The sequence below is a fragment of the Heteronotia binoei genome, chromosome 12, assembly GCF_032191835.1.
Source record: "Heteronotia binoei isolate CCM8104 ecotype False Entrance Well chromosome 12, APGP_CSIRO_Hbin_v1, whole genome shotgun sequence".
NCBI classification, from domain to species: Eukaryota; Metazoa; Chordata; class Lepidosauria; order Squamata; family Gekkonidae; genus Heteronotia; species Heteronotia binoei.
Window position 1 is genome coordinate 73,278,841 of NC_083234.1, and position 25,759 is coordinate 73,304,599.

A 25,759-nucleotide genomic window follows, 5' to 3' on the forward strand; every position below is an offset into this window, starting at 1 on the left:
GTGGGGGCTTCAAGAGCCACACACGTGGCTCCCGCCAGTTTGGTCACCCCTGGCCTAGAGCATCCCTGACAAGTGTTTGTCCAGCTGCTGCTGCTCCCCACCATGCTAAATAGCCGATTCTGCTAAACTATTTGTATTGTAAAGAAAAATGGCCTAATTTCCAGCTGCTGTCTTTCTGCCTGTCATTTAAACCATTTATTGCGAGTTCTATCCTCTGCTGCCAATAGGAACAGCTCCCCGCCCGCCTCTAAATGACAGCCTGTCCTCTTCATGCCTGAGAAGAGATACGTCTTTCCTCCTGATCAAAAATAAATGCAGCAGTCTGTTAATTAAACTCTAATCAGGTTCTAATTAGCGCCAGTTTGGTGCAGTGGTTAAGTGTGTGGACTCTTATCTGGGAGAACCGGGTTTGATTCCCCTCCCCTCCACATGGCCACAAATTTGGCTTCCACTGTGGAGGTTTTGCCCAAAGACCAGAGTATTGTCCCAACACCCTGGGTGCGTTGACAGCACGGAGAGACAGTTTGGTGTAATGGTTAAGTGCGCGGACTCTTATCTGGGAGAACTGGGTTTGATTCCCCCCACTCCTCCACTTGCAGCTGCTGGAATGGCCTTGAGTCAGCCATAACTCTGGCAGAGCTGTGCTTGAAAGGACAGCTTCTGGGAGAGCTCTCTCATCCCCACCTACCTCACAGGGTGTCCGTTGTGGGGGGAGAAGATCATGGAGATTGTAAGACATTTTTAGACACTGCATGAAATTCAAAAGCAACGACGCTTAATCATCATCTCAAGCATCTTTTTATTGACACCTATATATATATGCGCGCACACACACACACACATATATGAAATCAACAAAGATGAGATTTGACATGGGTAACTCTCGCCTTCAAGCTCCCTAGTTTCACCAAAAGGGGAAACCGCATGTTCGACACACTTGGGGATGGGGGGGCGGTGCACAAATGTTCATAGTTGCTCGCTAAAGCCTAAAAGGAAATACATGAGAGGGCTCATTATTAAGGGGGGGGGGGGGAATGCTCCAGCCTGCAGATTCAGTCAGCCAAACAAAGCCCTTTTCTTCTGTCTTGTTCAGCAATTAGAAAAAAACCCAAACCCTATTTACAAAGTAAAAAAAAAAACAGCACCCACAAATGCAATTCCTGCAGTGACTCAAAAGAACAAAACATCCCTAAAGGCAGCAGGGGGTCGTGCCTGTATCTTCTCTGCCATCGTTCCAGCACTGCTCGTTTGGGAAGAACTCCCTCTCTTAGCAGAAGCTGGAGAATTCAGAAGTCATCACACCCTACCTGTTCACCCTGCCAATTTCTTCCCGGATGGATAGAGCTGGCTGGCCAAGAAGAGGACAGCGTCTACCGCAACACCTGTCTTTGGGAAGGCGAATCCTTGGGAGGGTCGTATTCTACGACACCAAAGAGCGGTTTATAAGCCCTCCCAGCTAACGCCAGGCAACAGTGGGCCAGGCCAAAAGATACTAAGGGCTTGCTTAGCAATGCTACACCTTTGGGCTACAAAAGGTATTCTGCTCTATAAGAGTTAAATAAAATCCTTTCCATACTCTGGAAACCAACAAGCACAGCAAAGCTAAAGTTTCTTATGATCACCTGGAGATGGGCAAGGCTCTGTATGCAACCAGTGATTTCTTTAAAAAATAATAATAATAAAATTCCAAACTAAAAAAAAAAGAGAGACGAAGATGAAGATCATAGAGGACTTCAGAACAACATCTGGTCTCCTTTCTCTCAGTCGCAAGGGTCAGCAGTCAAAACACCCTATCGAACTCTGTCTGGTTGGTGGCAGCTGGATTCCTGCCCTGATTGGCCGGCTGCTGCGGCATGTGCCCGCCTCTTCTCCTGGGCGGAGCCAAGTACTCAAACATGGATTGGTTATGGGTGGACAGCATGTTCTTGAGGTCGGAAGGCATCGGGTCAGACCAGAAGAAGTCGTGATTCAGGGCGTCGTCGCTGTCGATCCTCTGGGCGGGATCCAGGACCAGCAGTTTGTCTATCAGATCCAGCGCATATTGGTCCTTGACGTAGGCTTTCAGGCGTTCCTTCACTTTGCGCTTTTGCGCTTTGGGCAGCTCCAGCTTCTGGTAGAGCTCGTATTTGTCCACATTAGGCCAGACCTAGGACATTAGCAGGAAAAAAAGAGGTCAACCCAGAAGGAGAAAGGGAGGGGAGCATCCAGGGCTGTTTTGGTAGCAGGAACTTCTTTGCACGTCAGGCCACACACTCCTGATGTAGCCAATCCTCCAAGAGTTTACAGGGCTCTTCGTACGGGGGACTGGCTACATTCATTCATTCATATTTGTATCCCGCCATCCCCTAATGGGCTCAGGGCGGCTAACAACGATTAAAGCAGCGTAAAATTAAATTATTACAATAAAATCAAAATAACTAATTATTAAAACATCTCAAACATATACTATTTTAATTCCCTAGACGGCGTTATTATTAATTCTTGTTTAGCGCTGTTTACTGCGATATTATTAGATGTTATCGAGCGCCTTGCATTTCTGTTTGGGTCGGGTTAAGATAGTAAAGCTGCGGGGTGGTGAGGTACGGGATGTCTCCGTTAGATGTTAAAAGCCTGTTTGAACAGTTCTGTCTTGCAGGCCCAGCGGAATTGTGGCAAGTCCTGCAGGGCCCTGATGTTTTCAGGGAGAGCATTCCAGAGGGGAGGGGCCACCACCGAAAAGGCTTTTGCCCTGGTGGACAGCCAAGCATTCTTTGGCCCAGAAGTCCCTAAGAAGGTGCCCGCAGATACCATTTCCAGCACCTACCAGACGTTTTTACAAAACGGGTGGGGCTTTTGCTCACAAAGCGTTCTTTAAAAGCATTACTCTGGAAGCAGCTGCCGCCGCAGCACAAACACACTGCTTGCTTGAAGGTAAGTTGTGGTGGCCATTTTTGTAGCTGGCTCCTCTTCCCGTGGCAGCCATAATACCCCTGTGTCAGGATTCTAAAGGTGCCGCCGTGACCTGGATAGCCCTGGCAAGCCCGATCTCATCAGATCTCGGAAGGTAAGCAGGGTTGGCTGTGGTTAGTACTTGGATGGGCGACTGTCCTTGAAATACCCAGTCGGGAGGCAGGGGCAGGCTCATTCAGCCTGAATATCCTCCAGGCCCCCAGGAGGGGTCAGTTGCCAAAGATCCACATGATTTCCAGGTGCAAACACACACACACGAAAAAAATACAAAAAAGACAAAAGAATTCTAAAGGTGCCCACAGGCTCAAAAAGCTTGGAGGCCCTTGGTTTAGCTTGACAAAAGTATATCAGGCTCATGGTTGCTACTTCACAGTGCACGGGATTTCCCTTCTCTCCACAATCCTCTTAATTTGGATTTTGTTTAAAGTGCAAATAATGTTATCGATTTAATTAACTGCATCTTCAACCGCCCTTCCCCGGCGAAGCTGGGCTCAGGGCTGTGTACAGCACAGTAATTCATCAAAAAGGATTCAACGTTAAAACTCAATAAAACACAATAGCTAACCTAAAAAGATGGTGCTAAGAATGACAGTGGTGTCACTGCCTCATGGGAGAGCAGGGGGTGGGGGTGCCCGTCACAGGCAACCGTCGTCAGTCAAACGTCTGGTGGAACGTCTCTACCTTACAAGCCCTGCGAAACTGTAACACGTCCCGAAGGCCATGGAGGCTATTCAGCAGAGTTCCACCAGGTTGGAACCTATTCATTTCTGTTCTCAAACAAGCAAGAAGTGTTTAGTTCTTCTGGCCCTTTCTTACACGCCCAGGGAAATGCTGATTGCCACTTAGGGATCAGCAATTTTTTTCTCCAGGCCAGTTTGGCAAGAGACCCTGGAGGTTTTTGCCATTCTGGGCATGGAGCAGGGGTCACTGCCAATGTTCCCTCTAAGCTGAGTTAGTGTGAGCTAGCTCACAGTTTTTTAGCCTCTGGCTCACACATTCAGGAAAAAAATGGCCCCAGAGCAAACTAATTGATGCAGCAGCTCACAACTCGAATGCCAGTAGCTCACAAGTAGAATTTTTGCTCACATGACTCCACGGCTTAGAGGGAACACTGGTCACTGGGGATGTGTGTGTGTGTGGGGGGGAGGTATTTGTGAAGTTCTTGCCTTGTGCAAAGGGGTTGGACTAGATGACCCTGGAGGTCCCTTCCAACTCTATGATTCTAAACACTTGGGCCACTAATTCAAATGACACCCCCGCAACGGTGCAGTGGCAAGATTTCCTTCCAGAGCTGGGGTGCGTGTGATCATTTCAACCCTGATCCCCGATGCCTGAAGAACTGGGCCGCAGAAAAAAACTGGACAGGGGACCAAAAGGTCGCCTCGTCCGCTCCCCTCTTCCTCGGCGAACCTACCTCCGAAGTGATGGATCCGCACAGCTGGCTGATGAGCGTCAACTGGTGCTGCTCGGTGTTGCCCTGCATGATAGGGCTGCGAGTCCACATCTCGGCCATGATGCAACCTGCGCCCCAGAGGTCAATGGGCGGTCCGTAGTCTCGTTCTCCTAAACAGAAGGACACCTTAAGAACTTCCTTGGGCTATCCAAGATGTCTCTTAACGTCTCTGGTAAGTGTTGGAAATGTACTTCCCAGGTAGGAACATTTTACCATATGTGGTGGTCTTGCGATATTGTTAAGAAATATTGGGAAATGGGGCATGAGGGATTGCAGAAAGATGAAAATGAAACTACAATTGGTACCAGAACTGTCCTTATTGAATATCTTCCCCAGTGAATACCCAAAGGAAACAAAACGCTTGATTGCTCCAATCACCACAGCAGCAAGGATTCTAATAGCACAATGTTGGAAACGTCAAGAGATGCCAAAAAGACAAGACTTAATTGAGAAACTATTTCGAGACAGCAGAACTGGACTCACCCTCTCCTTTACGGAAAGGCAAATCTACGCAAGACTCAAAAAAAACCCTTTGGAAACAAACCACTTTACGTATGGCTCGATACCCTGGTTTGAACTTCTGATTTATATGTGACAATTTATAGAAATTATCCGTCAAATATTAAGATATTAATGTCAGACGATTAGAAAGCAATTTGTGACTTACGGTTAGAAATTTTTGTCTCTCTCTTTATGTGTGTAAGATTTTTCTATGCTTTCTATTTGTAAGGTAAACATGCAACAGCTTCTTCCCTTATACCCCTCTCCCTAACCCCCTCCCCAACACTCTTGCAACTTAATAAAGCATTTATACCAAAAAGAACTTTCTTGGATCAAAGCTAGGCAACTTGTTGCAACAGTGGAGCCGCTGAAATTCTAAAAGCATTCCAAGTAAGCAGAGGGCAGACAGGCAGTTCCAACTTTCTTTGTAAGGGTCAAGCGGGGCTCCTGCGTTCGCTGCCTTTGAACGCAAAGGGGCCGTGGCTCAGTGGCGGAGCACCCGCTTGCATGCAGAAGGTCCCAAGTTCGACCTCAGGCACCTCTGGGGAAAAGATCTCATGTAGCAAGGGCGAGGAAAGACCTGAGCCCCTGTAGAGCTGCTAGGGGGGTCCGGAGGGATCAATCGGTCTGGATTGGGAAGGGAGGGGAACCTCTCTTCATGACCCCATGAGGCTGCCTCATCCTGAGCCAGACCTTTGAAGATGAAGATAAGATGAAGATATTGGATTTATATCCCGCCCTCCACTCCGAAGAGTCTCAGAGCGGCTCACAATCTCCTTTGCCTTCCTCCCCCACAACAGACACCCTGTGAGGTGGGTGGGGTTGGAGAGGGCTCTCACAGCAGCTGCCCTTTCAAGGACAACCTCTGCCAGAGCTATGGCTGACCCAAGGCCATGCCAGCAGGTGCAAGTGGAGGAGTGGGGAATCAAACCCGGTTCTCCCAGATAAGAGTCCGCACACTTAACCACTACACCAAACTGGCTCTCCAGTTTGGTCTACCAAGACCACTGCTGCCTACTCAGACTGGCAGTAGACTGAGTTAGGTATAGAATAAAGTCTGAAATGTGGCATGACTTTATTTAATACATAACTCGGAATAATACTCAAAGTATGTTTATGCCCTTCTTCGAACTATGGGAGGGGGGGGGGAAATCAAGAAAGCCACTCTCCACTCCTTAATTATATTTGCCTAAAGGTTGAGGGAGGGGAGAGGAAGGAAGGAAGGAAGGAAGGAAGGAAGGAAGGAAGGAAGGAAGGAAGGAAGGAAGGAAGGAAGGAAGGAAGGAAGGAAGGAAGGAAGGAAGGAAGGAAGGAAGGAAGGAATCCTTCTTTTTGTATATACTAGTATTAAGGCTCATTGTGGGGGGAAATACAATGGGCACTAGAAATTTGCTATGGGTGAGTGTTGTGGCCTGGGCCAGGGCTGGAGAGGGAAGGGGAAGATAGAAGGAGGCAAGATATGTCAAGAAGGCAGCTGTTGGGAAGAGAAATGGAGACAGTGGGGAAATATGGGGTAGATTATCACAGAAGTGGAGGTAGATTGAGTAAGAAGGGAAGGGGGGCAAAAGAGATAGGGGCAGATCGCTTTCCATCTTCTCCCCCTTTCCTTCAGCCTCTTCCTAGGAAAATGACAGTTTTTCTCCACAGTGGGGACCAAAGCAGCTTATGTCTTTTACTTCCCCCTTTTGATCCACACACCAACCCTGTGAGATAGGCTAGGCTGCAAGTATGTGGGTGGTCCAAAGTCACCCAGTCAGCCTCCACAATAGGAACCTGGGTCTGGTAGACCCCGCTCTTAAGTATTGACTGGCACATCACAGTGGCTGTCATAGGGGGGATGCTGCTAAACAGAAGCCAGACCTAATTAAGTCATGCCAGTCGAAGGGCATCAAGTCACCCAGAGGGCGCTGCCAGGCCTAAAGTAGAAAATCTCCAAGTGAAGGCTGAAGATCTTCTGGTATCGCAAGTGAAATCTAGACAATAGAGCTCTTTTCCCCTGAAGAAAATAAGTGCTTTGGAGGGTGGACTCTATGACATTATATTCAACTGGGGCCTCTCCCCTCCTCAAAGTCTGGCTTCCATAGACTCCACCACAAAATCTCCAGGAATTTCCCAACCTGGAGCTAACAACCCTAGTCAGAACTGGCCCCAATGAGCTCGCCCTCAAAGGCCAAAATAGGCATGGAAAGGGCCTCCTCCCCTCCACCTTTTACTGACAGAAGTAAGTTTGGTTGTATGGTTGCCAGGCGCAACTCAGAAAATACCTGGGTCTTTGGAGTGGAGCTGGGAGACTTCGAGGGCAGTGCTAGGAGACTTTCCCATTCCTTCCAAAAACATAAATAAAAATATAGCAGTGCACTTTCCCTGAATAGAGTCTTCATTTCCCTGTACTCCAGAAGATGGCTGCACTTCCACTAAATGAAACTGAACACACACAAGCACGCACACACACACAAAGCAGCAAAATAAATCCACTTAGCACACACACATACTTTTCTGATCTCACTGGGGCAACTGGCTCATTGGAGCTGCTAAATGTAACCATCTGGTGTATTTCAACCAGCTTCTTCAGACCAACAGGAAAACAAAAGCAGAGCAGCCTAAGGGGCAAAGTTTTCCTCCAAGCAAACGGAGGGACTTTCCTTCCTTTTTTACACTCATCAGGAAGACCCAGGAGCCCTCACTATTAGAGGTGGGCATCTGACATAAACCAAGCCAAAAAATACCTTACCAGTATTTTGGGGGGATTATTTAAGCTGAATACAGGTCAAGGATCTGACTGGCTACCAGTAGAGAGCCAGCTTGGTGTAGTGGTTAAGTGCGCAGACTCTTATCTGGGAGAACTGGGTTTGATTCCCCACTCCTCTACTTGCAGCTGCTGGAATGGCCTTGGGTCAGCCATAGCTCTCGCAGAGCTGTCCTTGAAAGGGCAGCTTCTGGGAGAGCTCTCTCAGCCCCACCTACCTCACAGGGTATCTGTTGTGTGTGTGTGGGGGGAGAAGGTAAAGGAGACTGTAAGCTGCTCTGAGACTCTTTGATTCAGAGCGAAGGGCGAGGTATAAATCCAATATCACCATCATCATTGTCATCATCATCGCCAAACCTGAATAAAGCCATGTTTTTAAAACCGAGCTGCACAAGGAGCTAGCCCAGGACTGGCTGGGGCAGCAAGAACGGAGAGCTCAGCACAGCCTCAGCTGGTGGGTTCCTCTGGCAGCTCAGCCAGGATTAAACCAATTGTAGCTTGGCTGGGCTGGCTCAGGATTGGCCGAGGCGGCAGGAGCTGAGAGCTCCACGCTGCCTCAACAGGGACTGGCTCCTTTTGCAGCTTGGTTTAAGCTGTGGTGCTGGAGAAGCCAGGTCAGCTCCAGGGTCAGACTGTTTTTTTTTTTAAAAGTATTTTACTTCTTGGAAGTATTGGACCCTCCCCCCACCCCAAAAAACCCAACAAAATTGGGATCCAGGGTTTTTCAGAAATACCGAAATTTTTCCAGGTCCAACAGACCTGAACCGAAAAATACCAGGTTGTTTTGGGTGAGTTTTTTGCACATCCCTTGCCAGTACTTTTTACGCAGGCTGCCAACGGCTCTCCAGGTCTTTCCCATCACCTACTGCCTTGACATTTTATCTGGAGTTGCCAGATAAAGCGAGGGGAGGGAGGACAACTATACCATACCATACCATACCATACCATACCAAACCTTTAATGGCATAACAGTTGCAAATAAAAATACACAGAATATAAAAATTTGAACACTGGAGATAAAATCAAAACGAAACCGAGCTTACAGATGCAATCATACATGGTCAGATTTAAATTTAAGGATGTCAGCCAAAAATCTGGCCACAGCCTCGCTAACCTCCCCTTCAGAATCGTTCAATAAATAATAACAGGGTGGCGGAACAGACAAATCTGGAGAGAAAGAAAGCTTGCGAAATAAATCTTTACGGAGATTATGCTAAAAGGAACAATCAAGCAATATATGCTGAATTGAGTCGGGAATATTCGCTCCACAGGAACAGAGTCTGTCGCCTAAAGGGACTCGATACCTCCCTTGTAAAACTTTGGAGGGAAACGCATTTAGTCTAGCCAACATAAATGCCCTGCGATGACTTGGAATGGTTAAGTCTGATAGATAATGGAGGAGGACAACTATTTGGAAGCCGTCTTTGACCGGAGTACCCAAAAGCGACCCACCCTCCCCCTACCTAGCAGCAGCTCCGGAGGACGATACCACAGCGTCACCACCCGGTTGGTGTAGTGGTTGGGCTGGCTGTTCTTCGCCAGGCTGAAGGCCCGAGCCAGGCCAAAATCGGCCAGTTTCAGGACGCCATCCCGCGTGATGAGCACATTGGCGGCTTTCATGTCTCGATGCAAAATCTGCGGAGGATTTAAAAAAAAAAAAAAGCGGGTCAAGAAGAGCCATATCCGGGGGGAACGAGGAGTAACCCAAGCATTCCGCAACAAGCGAGAACGTCTCTAGGGAAAGCTCCCCCACCTTGTTCCGGTGGATGTAGTAGAGGCCGTTCAAGAGCATCTGCATGACCTTCTTGATCTCTGCCAGCGTGAACTTGACGTGCGCGTTGCTGAGGAGGCCGGCTAGGTCATGCTCGCAGAAATCAAACACCAGGTAGATGCTTCCCTTGCAACGGTTGTATGGAGAGGCTGTGGGAACGGGAGAAGCGACCGTCAGCGGGGGTTTTCACCTGCCCTACCAGGCAGACGGAGACATCAAGGGCAAAGTATAGAAGAGCTTTTTTTTCCCCTTCCTCTCCCAAAGCACTAGAACAGGGGTGTCAAATACAGAAATTCATTTCGTAACGAGGGCCAGATCTGACACAAATGGGATTTTGCGGGGCCGAACCACGCATGTCATAAAATCTAATGCCAGGTAGTGGAGATATAATTTTTTTTTTATCAAGGATACAGATAAACACAATTAAAGATGCCATTTTTAAACTTAAAATAGAAACATGCTTAAAACTCTTGCAATATTTTCTATAAAATGGAAAAGTGGGCGAATAGTGGGATTTGGCAATGCAATTTTAAAAATAAAACATGGAAGAAAAAGCATAAGGATCACAGCAGAAACTAAAAATACAAAATGCTCTGAACCTAGGAAAACATGAAATGGCTGGCATTGCAAGCTTCTCTCCCCATCCCATCCCATCTACTCAGATTGGCAATTGCTCTCTAGTGCAATATCCCTCTTTGGCAGTGGGTTCCCAGAGTAGAGTACTCACTGGGCACCAGTTCATCTTGTAGAGACAAGCTGGCTCCAAGCATCAACTCTATTTGCAAGGAGCTTCAACTGGCCATAAACACTGCAAAAAACTCCTTGCAAAAAAAAAAAAAATGCTGCCTTAGCTTAATCCACTGAAATACATTGCAGTACAAAGCTGCAAGGAAAACATGGAATGGATTTTCCATTAAGGTCTATGGGTGCAGCGACCTTAATGGAAAATCCATTCCATGTTTTCCTTGCAGCTTTGCAAGCCCAGAAGCTTGCAAAGACAAGGCAGAAGGAGTTGAGAATGTCAGAGCTTCAAAGGGTGAGGACAGAAGGGGAAGAATAAATGAGCCCCATAGGCCTGACTGAAGCCCTGGGTGGGCTGGATGTGGCCCGTGGGCTAAGAGTTTGACAGCCCTGCCGTGGAATTTGGGAGCACCCAATGACATCAATGAACAGGGTCAGGATGGACAGAAGAAAGGAATTCTTCACACAGTGCAGTGTTAACTTGTGAACTTGCCTGGAATGCAGACGGCTTTAAAGGAGGATTCTTCATGGACAAGAAGGGCACCAGTGGCTAAATGGAACCTCCATGTTCAAAGGCAGTATACCTCTGACCTGCCACTTGCTTGAACAAAAGGGGGCCATTTTGATTTTTAGGCTTCGGGGGGGGGGGAGAGGCATTTAGCTGGCTCCATTGGAGGAATAAAGATGCTGGACTGAATAGATCCAGCAAGGCTTTTCCTTAGAAGGTCGTCTCAAAAACCATGCAGCAATACTAACAATACTGTTCTAATTCATTCAAGATCAACAGCTCACAGTTTTTAAGCTTCTGGCTCACACCTTTTTGTCTTAGTTCAGGAAAATGGCCCAGCGCAAACTAATTTAATGCCAGGATATCATGAAACGGAACTATTTGCTTACAAGACTCCACATCTTAGAACGAGCATTGACCCCAAACCCCACCCTCCAAAAAAACACCCCTCATCCTCTAAGCTGCTGTCATCTATCACAATTCCCCACGCACAGGTCCATCTCATAAGAGGTTTGTGGCTACGATTCTTCCCCTTTGGGTAGCTCAGTGGGAAGAGCACAGGTCCGAAGTTCAAACCCTGCCATCTTCACAGTGAGAAGGCAACAGGGGAAGGCTTTTCTTAGAGAGCTGCTGTCAGTCAAACTATACTACTCATACTCACTTCCTAAATTCATCCCCATGAACTTTTGAGGTCCAGGGATAACCAATTTCTGGCCATTTCAGGGGCCCCTTGGGAGGGCTTTTATTGTAGCAGGAACTCCTTTGCATCTTAGACCACACATCCTTGATGTAGCCAATCCTCCGAGAGCTTACAGGGCTCTTAGCTCAGGGCCTACTGTAAGCTCCAGGAGGACTGGCTATATCAGGGGTGTGTGGCCTAATAGGCAAAGGAGTTTCTGCTACAAAAAAAAGCTCTGCTCCTTGGCTCTCCAAAGGCTGGGAACTGTACCAATCAAACCAGGCCCTTAACGAAGTCCAGTCAATAGCCCTGACCTGGATAGCTCAGGCAAGCCCGATCTCGTCAGATCTCAAAAGCTAAGCAAGGTCAACTGCAGTTAGTACTGGGATGAGAGACTGTCCTTGAAATACCAATTCAGGAGAACGGGGCAGGCTGTATTCTGCCAGCTCTCTGAATATCCTCCAGGCCTCCAGTAGGGGGTTAGTCGCCAGAAGTCAACATGACTTCCAGGTGCACGCACACACACACACACACAATATAAAAATACCAAAAGAAGTCCAGTCAATGCACTGGCTTCTCAGGAATATTATCTTTACATCTACCCCAGCACAGGAGCCCCGTGGTGCAGAGTGGTAAAGCTGCAGTACTGCAGTCCAAGCTCTGCTCACAACCTGAGTTCAATCCCGGCGGAAGCTGGGTTCAGGTAGCCGGCTCGAGGTTGACTCAGCCTTCCATCCTTCCAAGGTCAGTGAAATGAGTACTCAGCTTGCTTGGGGGTAAAGCGTAGATGACTGGGGAAGGCAATGGCAAACCACCCCGTAAAAAGTCTGCCGAGAAAACGTCATGATGTGATGTCACCCCATGGGTTGGTAACAACTCGGTGCTTGCACAGGGGACTACCTTTTTTCTTTTTACCCCTAGCATATATTCCCTACCCCTAGTGAGCCCCGTTACCTTTGGTCCTGCAGATTTCAATCAGGTTCACCACATTTTCATGCTTGAGGAGCTGGAGGATTTTGATCTCCCGCAGGGCTGTGATTGGGAACTAGAGATAGAGGTGATAAGAATCAGGATGTGATTTCTAGGAACACCATCTTGGAACTTCGTTTTCACCTAGTCTTCTTTTAATTTTGTTATTATTGTAATTTTCAATTTTCCCCCCTGCAGATTTGTTTTATGGCTCTATGCCTTTTTGTTGTACGTTGCCCAGAGCCCTACACAAGTGAGGATACGGCAATTAACAAATCAAACCAGGGCTTTCTTCGTAGCAGGAACTCCTTTGCATATTAGGCCACACACCCCTGATGGAGCCAATCCTCTAAGAGCTAACAGGACTCTTCTTACAGGCTCCAGGAAGATTGGCTACATCTGGGGTGTGTGGCCTAATATGCAAAAGAGCTCGTGTTAGAATTCCATCCCTGTAGCCAATCCTCCAAGAGCTTTCAGGGCTCTTCTTACAGGGCCTACTGCAAGCTCCAGGAGGATTGGCTACATCCGGGGTGTGTGGCCTAATATGCAAAAGAGTTCCTGTTAGAATTCCATCCCTGTAGCCAATCCTCCAAGAACTTGCAGGGCTCTTCTTACAGGTCCTACTGCAAACTCCAGGAGGACTGGCTACATCCGGGGTGTGTGGCCTAATATGCAAAAGAGCTCCTGTTAGAATTCCATCCCTGTAGCCAATCCTCCACAAGCTTACAGTAGGCCCTGTCCTAAGAGTCCTGTAAGCTCTTGGAGGATTGGCTACATCAGGCCTAATAGGAAAAGGAGTTCCTGCTGCCAAAAAAAGAAAGCCCTGAATCAAATTCATAACGACAAAGAATCTCAGGTAGCAGGGCTGGGAAGGGCCGTCGCTTGGTACTTTGACAAAGGAAACAGTGCTGACTTACAATACTGTTCCATTTTTACAAAGGAGAAGAGGAGGTTTTTACACTCTGCTTCTCTCTACCCTAAGGAGTCTCAAAGTGGCATACAATCACCTTCCCTTCCTTTCCTCACAACAGACATGGGGTAGGTGGGGCTGGCTTCATGGGGAGGAGTGGGGAATTCAACCACTGTTCTCCAAATTATTTTATTTCTTGCAGTTAATCTATATTCCGCCCTCCCTGCAAGCGGGGTCAGGGCGGATTACGACAGGTGAAATAACAAAAACGGTTAAGACGTATATTAAAACGATTAAAAACAAGACTTTAAAAACGATCAGCCAGAAATACACTGGAGTCAGAGACGAGAGCCACTGAGTATAAACTTCCAGGAACTGGGCCCATACAGAAAGAGCTGCAATAGGGAGGCCGACTGAATCGAACACCCAATGGCCTGTGCCGGAGACCAGATGGAACAGCTCCATTTTGCAGGCCCTGCGGAACAGTAAAAGGTCAGGCAGGGCCCTGATCTCAAGGGGAAGCATGTTCCACCAGGCCAGAAGCAGGGCAGAGAATGCCCCGGCCCTGTTCGAGGCTAACTTGGACATCTTTCAGGCCAGGGACAACCAATGCTGGTTAACTGAGTGCAATGCTCTTTGGGGCACGTATGGGGAGAGGCGGTCCCTCAGATACGTTGGCTCCAGGACACGCAAGGCTTTGAAGGTTAATACCAACACCTTGAAGAGGGAGCTGCTTTCAACCACTACACCAAACAGCAGGCAAACTCAGGACGGACGTTCGACGCCAAAAAACGGCGGGGTGGGGGAGGGAAAAGAAGAGATGTGCATGAAGACGTTTCAAGGCATGATGAAGAACCCACAGGGCACAGATTACTTTTCCACTTAAGCGTATACATTTTGCATAAGGAAGATTCTGGCCCCCGTAGGAAACAGGATTGCACACACCAGCTTCCACACCTTCACGGATTTTATGTGCTACGTAGCCTTCCTTAAATAAATGAATGAATTCCAGGGTCACTTATATAATGGTTATTCATAATTCTCCAAAAGGTCTAGTTTTTTCCTCCCAAGAGTTAGCCATTACGTCTACAGCAGCAAAATACCAAGAAAGGATTCTGCAGCACCCAGATTTTCCCTTACTTGAGACAAAAACGAGACAACAAAAGTTTATGCGGAAATAAACCGTATCAATGTTTTAAGGTGCGACTTCCACATACATTTAGTACAACAGACTTCGATTTAAGAGCACACAACTAGATCACAGTCATCTATAAGATCAGAGGCAGCCAAATTTACTTAACACAAAAGCCAGATAGAATAAATGTCTGATGTTTGAGAGCCGGAAGACATAAACTTCAGATGTATGACAGCTGCAAGACATCAGATGTTTGAGAGAAGGAAGGAAGGAAGGAAAACGGGGAAGGGGGAGGGAGGCAGAGGTGGAAAGAAAGCAACTTTAACTTTAAATGCATTCTCCAAGCTGCTGGCTGGTCGGATTGGAGAAGTGATTTAAAGAGATAAATGCCTTTTCCAAGTCTGTCCATGGGGCAGTGGGGGCTTCAAGAGCCAAACAATATGTGTGAAAGAGTCACACGTGGCTCCTGAGCCACAGTTTGGCCACCCTTGTATAAGATGCATGTATATGGCATCACCCTGAACTTCTTACTACAGTCGTAATCAAGGCATTTGGGACTTAATTGTGCTAATACTTTTACTGCCCTTTCAGTGTTCAAAAGCATTCATGGATGCTATCACAGCGATATCCAGCACACAAATGCTTCAACCCTACTCATGCAGCATGGAACCTATGTACCACGTGATGGAAGCAGAATACGGTAGAGGAACGAACAGTATTTGCACAAACACAACATTATTAACATGCGCAATGTGCTGCCACAAAAATAAGCTTCTGATGTTAAAGGTGCGTTGAGGCCACACTTCTAGGCAATGTCAATTAGTTAGGATGCCTTAAAGCAGGGATATCGAAATCATTTGTTATGAGGGCCAGATCTAACGTAAATGAGATCTTGTTGAGCTGGGCCATGTCAGGCCAGACCATGTGTATAACTATTTAAGATTAGGTAGCAGAGGTGTAGACTTTATAAAGGACACAAACAAGTGCAATTAAATATTCTTTTTTAAAAAAATCTTAAAACATGCTTAAAACGATAGCACTTGTTGGTCTTTGCCTTTCTTTGTCTTTCTCCCATGGGATCCAGGGAACTGGGCAAAGGAGGCTCTGGCTCTTTCCTTCCTTCCCCAGAAGGGGGAGGAGCCTCAGCCAATAGAAGGGAGAGAGACTTGGCTCAGTAGCTCTGCTGTGTGACTGAGAGTGCCTGGAAAAACAAGCTCTGCCTTCCCTCCTTTCTCCCCAAGGGGGGACCCTCAGCCAATGGAGAAAACAGAGATTTTGCTCTGTAGCTCCTGTGCAGTTGAGCAAGCCTTGCAAAGCAAGCTGTGATGCAGAAGGAGGCAAGAGAAGGGGAGCAGAGCTGGACTTTTTATCCCAGCTGTTGGCTGAGAAATCTAAGGAAGAAGCAAGAAAATACTGGATGAAATTCTATGCCTGGCTAGACACTGAAGACTCTTAAGATTCTTTGGTGTGGACTTATTTCTCCTTTTTTCCTGTATTTTATATTACAAAATTGCCTTTACTGGAATTGTCTAAACTAATAGATATCTTAACCAAAAGATTCATAATATAAAATATTAAAATGTTGACGATATTTAGCTTAGAGATAATATGTGACAATTTATGTATTTTAAGAAAGTACTGCAGATGTAGACTTGTAGTCTTTGAAAGTATCTTTATGCAAAATAAGATTAATATGTGTTTTGTTCTCTATTCCCTACCCCTATTTTTCTGAAACGGATAAAACTTTTTAAAACCGGCAAGAGAAAGGGAGAAGGAAGCAGATGACAGCTAGTTGCTCGGGGGCCTGACAGGAGCCCTCTGGAGGCCTGATCCGGCCCCCCGGGCCGCATGTTTGTCACCCCTGCCTTAAAGGAAAGCTTCTTTTTGGAGACAGTACATCACTGCCAGTTAATGTCTCTCTCACACAGCCTGTTTGTGGGCTTCCCAAAAGGACCTGTCCAGCCACCAGTGGAAGAAGGAAGCTGGATTAGATGCCCTGATCCAGCGGGACCATCCAGGGGGCCTTCCCAGATCTACACTTTAACATCCAGTTCCGCCAACACAAACATGAGCTGGCATGCTCAGCTGCTGCACACACTGTATCAACTCACCCCTTCTTTTTCATTTTCCATTAACACTTTCTTCAGTGCCACTTTTTTGCCGGTCTGGCGATGCTTCGCTTTGAATACTTCTCTGCAACGAGAATGGGAAAAAAACACAGGAGTTGCTGAAGGTGGAGGAGGAACACCAAGGCAATTACAGGACGAAGTGTCCACCACGCCCTGCTTGTTGTTGATGATGCTAATGATATTGGATTTATACCCAGCTCTTCATTCAGAGTGGCTCACCATCTCCTTTACCTTCCTCTCCCACAACAGATACCCTGTGGGGTAGGTGGGGCTGAGAGAGCTCCCCCAGAAGCTGCCCTTTTCAAGGACAGCTCTGTGAGAGCTATGGCTAACCCAAGGCCATTCCAGCACCTGCAAGCAGAGGAGTGGGGAATCAAACCCGGCTCTCCCAGATAAAAGACCGTGCACTTAACCGCTACACCAAACTGGCTCTCTTGTGAGTTTTGAAGGGAAATTTGGGCTGGCCAGTGTTAGAAACAATGCAGGCCTAGAATTCAGGTGGGGGGCCGTGTTGGTCCGAAGCAGCAAAGTTTTGAGCCCAGTAGCACCTTTAAGGCCAAGTTTTATTCCTGGTATAAGCTTTCATCTGCACGTTTTCTTCAGATACACTGAAACAGAGGTCACTTACCTTTAAAGGCAAAGGTCAAGTTAGTCCCCTGGGCAAGCACCAGTCGTTTCCAACTCTGGGGTGACGTCGCATCGCGATGTTTCCACAGCAGACTTTTTTACGGGGCAGTTTGCCATCGCCTTCCCCAGTCATCTACACCAGGGGTGGCCAACGGCAGCTCTCCAGATGTTGTTTTGCCTACAACTCCCATCAGCCTCAGCCAGCATGGCCAATGGCTGGGGCTGATGGGAGTTGTAGGCAAAACAACATCTGGAGAGCTACCGTTGGCCACCCCTGCCATAGGGTATAATGGAAAATTGATCGTAAGTATCTGGGGCTCTACGGTGGCTATTTTTTGAGGTAGAGGCACCAAATTGGCCATCCCTGATCTACACTTTCCCGTCAGCAAGCTGGGGACTCATTTGACCATCCTCAGAAGGATGGAAGGCTGAGTCTACCTCCAGCTGACTATCTGAACCCAGCTTCCGCCGGGATCGAAATCAGGTCGTGAGCAGAGAGCTCAGACTGCAGTACTGCAGCTTTACCACTCTGCGCCACAGGGCTCCTTCACATACAGGTAAAGAATGGGGGGTGGGGTTGTTCCCAGGAAGGACTGCTCAAGTCAAGAGGTATAAGTAAGTATAGCTAAAATGGGATTACAGCAGCTGGAAAAACCTGCGAGGGGCACCAAATTGGCATAAGAAAAGAGTTCCCAGACAGATGCAGGAACCGAATGGCATTAGCACACCGAGGGAGATAAGATGCTGATGCCTGTTAAGCCTGGGGGGTTCCATGGTCCTGAGTGATGCAATAACTTGTAACTCATTTCATTTCATTTCATTTGTAGTTTATATCCCGCCCTTCCCACCAAAGCGGCTCAGGGCGGCTCACAACCCAAAAGTTCTAACGTAGGATTAAGTTTTAAAATACATCAATTTACAACATTTAAACAATAAACCAGTAAAAACAGTAAAACAAAGCCATTTACCAAAGTACCATACTACAGCCTCCTATTCGAAATTTTCAAGTACCGATCAGTTGTATGCCAACCGGAAGAGGACTGTCTTACAGGCCCTGAGGAACTGCCCAAGGTCCCGCAGGGCCCTCACCTCTTCCGGTAGCTGGTTCCACCAGCAGGGGGCTGTGATTGAAAAGGCCCTGTCTCTGGTCGACTTAAGTCGGGCCTCCTTTGGCCCGGGGATTGCAAGCAGATTTTGAGAACTCGATCTCAGCACTCTCTGGGGAACATGTGGGAAGAGACGCTCAGCACTCTCCCATTCTAGCCTGCTTCTGAAATCCCTTTGCAATAAGCCACTTCAAGGTTCCCCATTGAACAACCTGTAAGGGGCCGAACAGGCCATCTTGTCCAACCCTTTGCTCAGGGCAGCCTGGAAAATGCCAGCGAGAAGGGGGCTCACCATCTACCCAGGTAGCAAATGCCACTGCTGAACCACTCTCAAGGTAAATTTTCCCCAATATCTAAGCGCAGGGGTAGGGAACATTGGCTCTCCAGATGCTTTTGCCTACAACTCCCATCAGCCTCAGCCATTGGCCATGCTGGCTGGGGCTGATGGGAGTTGTAGGCAACCCCCCCTCCCCCGATCTAGCCTGTTCCTTTCCAGCTGGACTTTCACCCATTAGGCAGAGAGCAAAGCAGAAACATGCAGCATGTCTTTTGACACCGCTTTGGGGGTCTATATGAGCATCCACAAGGCAAAATAAGTGGCTCCTTTGGAAGTTAAAGAGCCCCGTGGCGCAGCGTGTTAAAGCTGCAGTCCTGAGCTCTGCTCGTGACCTGAGTTCGATCCCCGGCGGGAGCTGGGTTTTCAGGTAGCTGGCTCGAGGTTGACTCAGCCTTCCATCCTTCCGAGGTCGGTAAAATGAGTCCCCCGCTTGCTAGGGGGAAAGTGTAGATGACTGGGGAAGGCAAAGGCAAACCATCCCTGTAAAAAGTCTGCCATCAAAACGTTGTGAAAGCAACGTCACCCCAGAGTCAGAAACGACTGGCGCTTGCACAGGGGACCTTTCCTTTTTTTCCTTGCAAGTTATTTGGACTCTAGAAGGAACGAGTGAAAGGTACTAGGTAGAGCCCCATGGCGCAGAGTGGTAAAGCTGCAGTACTGCAGTCTTAAGTTCTGCTCATGACCTGAGTTCGATCCTGGCAGAAGCTGGGTTCAGGTAGCCAGCTCAAGGTTGACTCAGCCTTCCATCCTTCCGAGGTCGATAAAATGAGTACCCAGCTTTCTGGGGGGAAAGTGTAGATGATTGAGAAAGGCAATGGCAAACCACCCCGTAAAAAGTCTGCCGTGAAAACGTTGTGAAAGCAACATCACCTCAGAGTCGGAAACGACTGGTGCTTGCACAGGGGACTACCTTTACCTTTTTAGGGGGACAGAAGGAATTCTGCGATGAAAGACTATACAGCAGGGATGGCCAATCTGTGGCTCTTTCACACACATTGTGGGGTTCTCGAAGACCCCACCCAACCGAATTAGCCAGTATGGAAAAGAAATTTGTCCCTTTAAAGTCAGTGGCTCGGAGAATGCATTTAAAGTTGCTTTACTTCTGCCTCTCCCTCCCATCTTCCTCCCTTCCTTTGTTGTCTTGCAGCTCTCAAACATCTGGCATTCATTCTATGTGGCCCTTACATTAAGCAAGTTTGGCCACCCTTGCTTATGAGCTATCGGTGTTGGGAGGAGATACAATATCAAGACACTTCAGAGCAGGGTCAGGGGATGGACAAAGTTTTGGGGGAAGGGGAGAATCCAAATACCAGGCAACCATTTGGTGGGATGTGGGACATTCTCTAGACCAGGGGTGTCAAACTCATTTGTTATGAGGGCCAGATCTGACATAAATGAGACCTTGTTGGGCTGGGCCATGTGTGTCCCTATTTATGATTAGGTAGCAGAGATATAAACTTTATAAAAGACGCAGACAAACACAATTAAAGAATTTTTAAAAAACTTAAAACATTAGCACTCATCAGTCTTAAAGGTGCTTTCTTTGTATTTCTCCCATGGCATCCAGGGAACTGGGCAAAGGAAGCTCTGGCTCTTTCCTTCTTTCCCCAGGGGACCAGGAGGGGGAGGAGCCTCAGCCAATAGAAGGAAAAGAGGCATGGCTCAGTAGCTATGCTGTGTGATTGTGACAGCCTAGCAAAGCAAGCCCTTCCTCCCCCCCGCCTTCCCAAGGGAGGAGCCTCAGCCAATGGAGAAAATAGAGGTCTTGCTCCGTAGCTCCTGTGCAATTGAGCAAGCCTGGCAAAGCAATCTGTTACAAAGAAGGAAGCAAGAGAGAGGGAGAAAGAAAGAAAGAAAGAAAGAAAGAAAGAAAGAAAGAAAGAAAGAAAGAAAGAAAGAAAGAAAGAAAGAAAGAAAGAAAGAAAGAAAGAAAGATGCAGATGACAGCCAGTTGTGGGGGGGGGGCCTGATTTGGCCCCCAGGCCAGATGTTTGACACCCCTGCTCTAGACTACAGAAAGAAGCTCCCTGGAAGAAGGGCAGAAGATATTGGATTTAGAAGATGATATTGGATTTATATCCCGCCCTCCAATCCAAAGAGTCTCAGAGCGGCTCACAATCTCCTTTACCTTCCTCCCCAACAACAGTCACCCTGTGAGGTGGGTGGAGCTGAGAGAGCTCTCACAGCAGCTGCCCTTTCAAGGACAACCTCTGCCAGAGCTATGGCTGACCCAAGGCCATTCCAGCAGGTGCAAATGGAGGAGTGGGGAATCAAACCCAGTTCTCCCAGATAAAGAGTCCGCACACTTCACCACTACACCAAACTGGCTCTCCTAAGGGCAGCTAATAAGGCGGGCCTCTATGGTGTCACGACCATACTGAGCTCCCTTCCCCACAAAAAACCCTGCTACCGTCCTCAAATCTCCAGGAAGTCTCCCAAACTAATGCAGATAATCCTACCTGAGCTTCAAAGAAAAGCAGGGCTTTGAACTAAGGGCTGCCAGGTCCTCCTAGACACCAGCAGAGGATTGGGGTAGGTGACCTGATCCACAATGGGAAACTCCTGAAGATCTGGGGACCTCAGTGGGCTACGATGCTGTGCAGCTCCCCCCCCACCCCCCCAAAAAAAGCATTCATGTTCTCCAGGGGGAAGTGGAGCTGTAATTCCCCGGGCTACCCAGGTTCCGCCAGGAGGCTGGCATCCCCCTTTTTGAACCAGGTTTTTCTGCAGTCCTCCCCACGCTGCCATGCAGGCAAGGCTCAGAGAGTGACCAGCCCAGGGTCTGAGGTAGGGTTGCCAAGTCCCATTCAAGAAATATCGGTGGGGGGGGGGGGACTTTGGAGGTGGAGCCAGGGTGTGACAAGCATAACTGAACTCCAAAGGGAATTCTGGCCATCACATTTAAAGGGCAAGGCACACCTTTTAAATGCCTTTCCTTCACTGAAAACAATGAAGGATAGGGGCACCTTCTTTGGGGGCTCATAGAATTATGACCCCGTAGTCCAATCCTTTTGAATCTTGGAGGGTATTTTGGGGAGAGGTACTGAATGCTATATTGACAATTTGGTGCCTCTACCTCAAAAAACAGTCATCCCCCCCCCCAGGGCCCCAGATACCCGTGGATCAATTCTCCACTATATCCTATGGGAATCAGTCTCTATAGGGCAGGGGTGGCCAAACTTGCTTAATAAGAGTCACATTGCATAAACATCTGAACATCTGAAGCTGCCTTATACTGAATCAGACCTTTGGTCCATCAAAGTCAGTATTGTCTTCTCAGACTGGCAGCGGCTCTCCAGGGTCTCAAGCTGAGGTTTTTCACACCTATTTGCCTGGACCCTTTTTTGGAGATGCCAGGGATTGAACCTGGGACCTTCTGCTTCCCAAGCAGATGCTCTACCACTGAGCCACCGTCCCTCCCCATCAGATGCCTAAGAGCCACAAGATTTGAACATCATATGTTTGAGAAGAAGGAAGGAAGGAAAATAGATTGGGGGGAGAGAGGTGGAAAGAAAACAACTTTAACTTTAAATGCATTCTCCATGCCGCCAGCTAGATTGGCTTGGAGAAGTGATTTAAAGAGAGAACTGCCTTCGAGAACCACACAATGTGTGTGAAAGAGCTAAATGTAGCTCCCGAGCTGCAGTTTGGCCACCCCTGCGGCCTATAGTATAGGGAATAATGGAGTTCCCAGCAGGCATTTCCTTCCCCCCACCTTGCTTTCTGATGACCCTGAAGCGGGGGGGGGGGGGGAGGGAGGGCCTCCAAACCAGGAGATCCCCTGCCCCCACTTGGGGATTGAAGAAGAATTGCAGATTTATACCCCGCCCTTCTCTCTGAATCAGAGACTCAGAGCAGTTTACAATCTCCTATATCTTTCCCCTCCCACGACAGACACCCTGTAAGGCGGGTGGAGCTGAGTGGGCTCTCCCAGAAACTGCCCTTTCAAGGACAACCTCTGCCAGAGCTCTGGCTGACCCAAGGCCATTCCAGCAGGTGCAAGTGGAGGAGTGGGGAATCAAACCCGGTTCTCCCAGATAAGAGTCCGCACACTTAACCACTGCACCAAACTGGCAACCCTAGTCCAGGGTGGGGAATGGCGAGGGCAGGAAGGGCCACTCCGCAGGCAAGAGGGTAGCGGGGCAGGGAGGAGGCGGCCTGAGCTCTTGGCGGGGAGGAGAGGAGAGGAGGGCCCGGCCGGGCCTTACCCGAAGGTGCCTTGCCCGATCTTGGCCAGCTTCTCGTACTTGGAGACTTCGTCACAATAAGGACACTCCACCGTGTCGTAGGGCTTGGCCATGGAGAAGCTGCCGCTGCCGCTGCCGGCGGGCCCGCCGCTCTCTTCTGGCTGCTGCTGCCGGCGGCCTCCGTCGGAGCGGGGCAGGAGCACGCTTCCTGGGGCATTGCCGCCCTTCCGCTCCATGGCGGCCTCCGCTTCCGGGAAAGGCGCCGCGTGGCACTGTGGGTGATGTAGTCCAGAAGGGTGGGAAGGCGGTGACGTCACAAGAGATGCCGCCCCGCCCCCTGCCTTTGCGCTTCTTGCAAGGGAAAGGAATCGAGGCTGCACCGGGCGGATGTCTGCCTGTCAGAAGAGTGGGAGGGGGCTTTGCCCGGGAGAGGGGGAGGGGTGTGTTCCAGCAGCTCCTTTCCATGGGGGCTGGGGTCGTCGTTTCTGGAGAAAATATTTGGGATTACTAAATCATAGAATCATAGAGTTCGAAGGGACTTCCAGGGTCATCTAGTCCAACCCCCTGCACAATGCAGGAGACCCACAAACACACAACTAGGGTTGCCAATCCCCAGGTGGGGGCAGGGGATCCCCTGGTTTGGAGGCCCCCCCCCCGCTTCAGGGGCAATAGAAAGCAGGGGGAGGCGAAGGAAATGTCTTCTAGGCACTCCATTATTCCCTATGGAGACTTATTCCCATAGAAAATAATGGAGAATTGATACGCAGGCATCTGGGGCTCGGGGGGGGGGGCTGTTTTTTGAGGTAGAGGCACCAAACTTTCAGCATAGCATCTAGTGCCTCTCCCCAAAATAACCCCCAAGTTTCAAAAAGATTGGACCAGAAGGTCCAATTCTATGAGCCCCAAAAGAAGGTGCCCCTATCCTTCATTATTTCCTATGAAGGGAAGGCATTTAAAAAATACCCAGTCAGAACTCCCTTCAGAGTTCAGTCATGCTTGTCACAACCTTGCTCCTACCCCCAAAGTCCCCAATTTTTCTTGAGTCAGAAACCCTGGCAACCCTATCAGAGTGGAGATTTGGATCTCCCCGGCCCAATCTGACACACTAACCAGCACCACACCGGCTTGTCTGACTCAACTTTCCTATGAAGGGAAGGCATTTAAAAGGTGTGCAGTCCCTTTAAATGTGATGGCCAGAACTCCCTTTGGAGTTCAGTGATGCTTGTCAGACCCTTGCTCCACCCCCAAAGTCTCCTGGCTCCACTCCCAAAGTCCCCCAAATGTTTCTTGAATTGGACTTGGCAACCCTACATGACACGACAGCTTTCTGCTTCCGTTCTCAGGTCTCTTCCTCCAAAGCACCCCAGGCCGCCCATATCATTTTATACATCTTGACTCTTGCCAGGCAGGAATGGAATCTATTGCACGGCTAGCTGTCCCTTTTTCCAAAGACCTCAGGTGGTGGGCGTGGTTGTTAATTTTGCTATTCTGCCTTTGGATTTTAACTTTATACCACTTTGCATTCTAAATCCCACCAGCCAGGCCTTGAATTCAGCAGGAGCTCACAGGAGTACAGCTCCCGAACCTTTCTGAGGGTTCCCCCTCCTCCTCCCCATCTACCTAACTTGTCCATTGACTAGGAGGTGCAGTTGCATAAAAACTATTAGCCACAATATATTATTGGAACTGTCTGGGGCAGTGATGCTCTGTATTCTTGGTGCTGTTCTTCTTTCAGACTATTCCAATAGTGAAAGATAAGAAACAATTCCATCTCTGGCAAAGAAAGATTTCAGAATTTATTTGGGCGGGTAAAAAACCAAGAATTAAGATGAAAATTCTGACAGATGTGAAAGAAAGAGGAGGTTTTCAAGTACCTGATTTATTGTTATACCATGATGCAGTTTGTTTGGTTTGGATTAAGGACTGGATGACTTTGATTAACAAAAAGCTATTGGTATTAGAAGGCCATGGAAATGTTTTTGGTTGGCATGCGTATATGTACTATGGGAAGGAAAAGTTGGATGGTTTTTTTTTTCACACCATTATATAAGGAGGACTTTGTTGAATACCTGGAAAAAATATAGTAAATATGATGATGAGAGGAAACCACTTTGGATACTGCCAACTGAAGTCATAAAGCTGTCTCAAAGTTCACAGGAAGAGAAATGGGTTACCTATGAGCAACTGCTAAAATTTCATGGAGGCAAAATAGAAATGAACTTGGTGGAAGAGCTAAAAGCTAAATTTGATTGGTTTCAATTTTTACAAATTTAAAGCTTGGTAGAGAAAGATATCAGGAGTGCAGGTATAAGACGTGAAAAAACAGAAATGGAGAAAGTGCTGTTGGGTGAAAATGAAAAATTGATTTCAAGGATCTATAAGCTATTACTAAAATGGTCTACAGAAGAGGAGGTGGTAAAACCTCAAATGATTAAGTGGGCAATAAATTTTAACAAAGAAATACAAATGGAGACGTGGGAACACCTATGGAAGAACTCTATGAAAATATCAACATGCTATAACATAAAAGAGAACTGTTTTAAAATGCTGTATAGATGGTACATGACACCTAAAAACTAGCAAAAATGAACAATAACGTTTCGGATGGGTGTTGGAAGTGTAAAAAACAGCAAGGTTCTTTTTACCACATGTGGTGGACTTAAGAGAAGGCAAAACAATTTTGGTCTATGATTCAACAAGAGATATCGAAAATCTTGGGTTATAATGTCAAGAGAGCATCGGATGTTTTTCTGGTAGGATTACAAATAGAAAGCTTCCCGAAGCAAGATAGGACATTGTTGTGGTATTTGCTTTCAGCTGCAAGAACATTGTATGCGCAAATGTGGAAGCAAGACAAAATACCTGATAAGTGGGACTGGGTCTTAAAGGTTCTTAACTGGAGTGAAATGGACAAACTTACTAGAATCTTAAAAGAATATAATATGGAGAACTTTAAAAAAGATTGGAATAAATTTCAAAACTATGTGGAGATGCAATGGAAGGTGAAGAGA

General features: G+C 47.8%; 1 protein-coding gene across 1 annotated transcript; it reads right to left on the reverse strand.

Moving 5' to 3' along the window:
• Nucleotides 1–779: 779 nt before the first annotated feature.
• CDK9 (cyclin dependent kinase 9) lies at nucleotides 780–23,020 on the reverse strand. Its single transcript, XM_060251036.1, has 7 exons — nucleotides 22,770–23,020; nucleotides 16,474–16,555; nucleotides 12,303–12,393; nucleotides 9,403–9,569; nucleotides 9,113–9,284; nucleotides 4,364–4,512; nucleotides 780–2,146 (listed from the first exon to the last, which is right to left on the reverse strand). Exons 1-7 carry the CDS (start codon nucleotides 22,982–22,984, stop codon nucleotides 1,781–1,783), a joined length of 1,242 nt encoding a protein of 413 aa, XP_060107019.1. The 5' UTR covers nucleotides 22,985–23,020; the 3' UTR covers nucleotides 780–1,780.
• Nucleotides 23,021–25,759: the final 2,739 nt, after the last annotated feature.

What these genes read in the sequence shown, in the direction of transcription:
- CDK9 (XM_060251036.1), bottom strand. Translation starts at nt 22,984, where the DNA reads ATGGAGCGGAAGGGCGGCAATGCCCCAGGAAGCGTGCTCCTGCCCCGC. An exon ending in TGGAAAATGAAAAAGAAGGG is followed by an intron (nt 12,394 to 16,473) that starts GTGAGTTGATAC and finishes CTCTATCTCTAG; the next exon opens with TTCCCAATCACAGCCCTGCG. An exon ending in ACTACATCCACCGGAACAAG is followed by an intron (nt 9,285 to 9,402) that starts GTGGGGGAGCTT and finishes AATCCTCCGCAG; the next exon opens with ATTTTGCATCGAGACATGAA.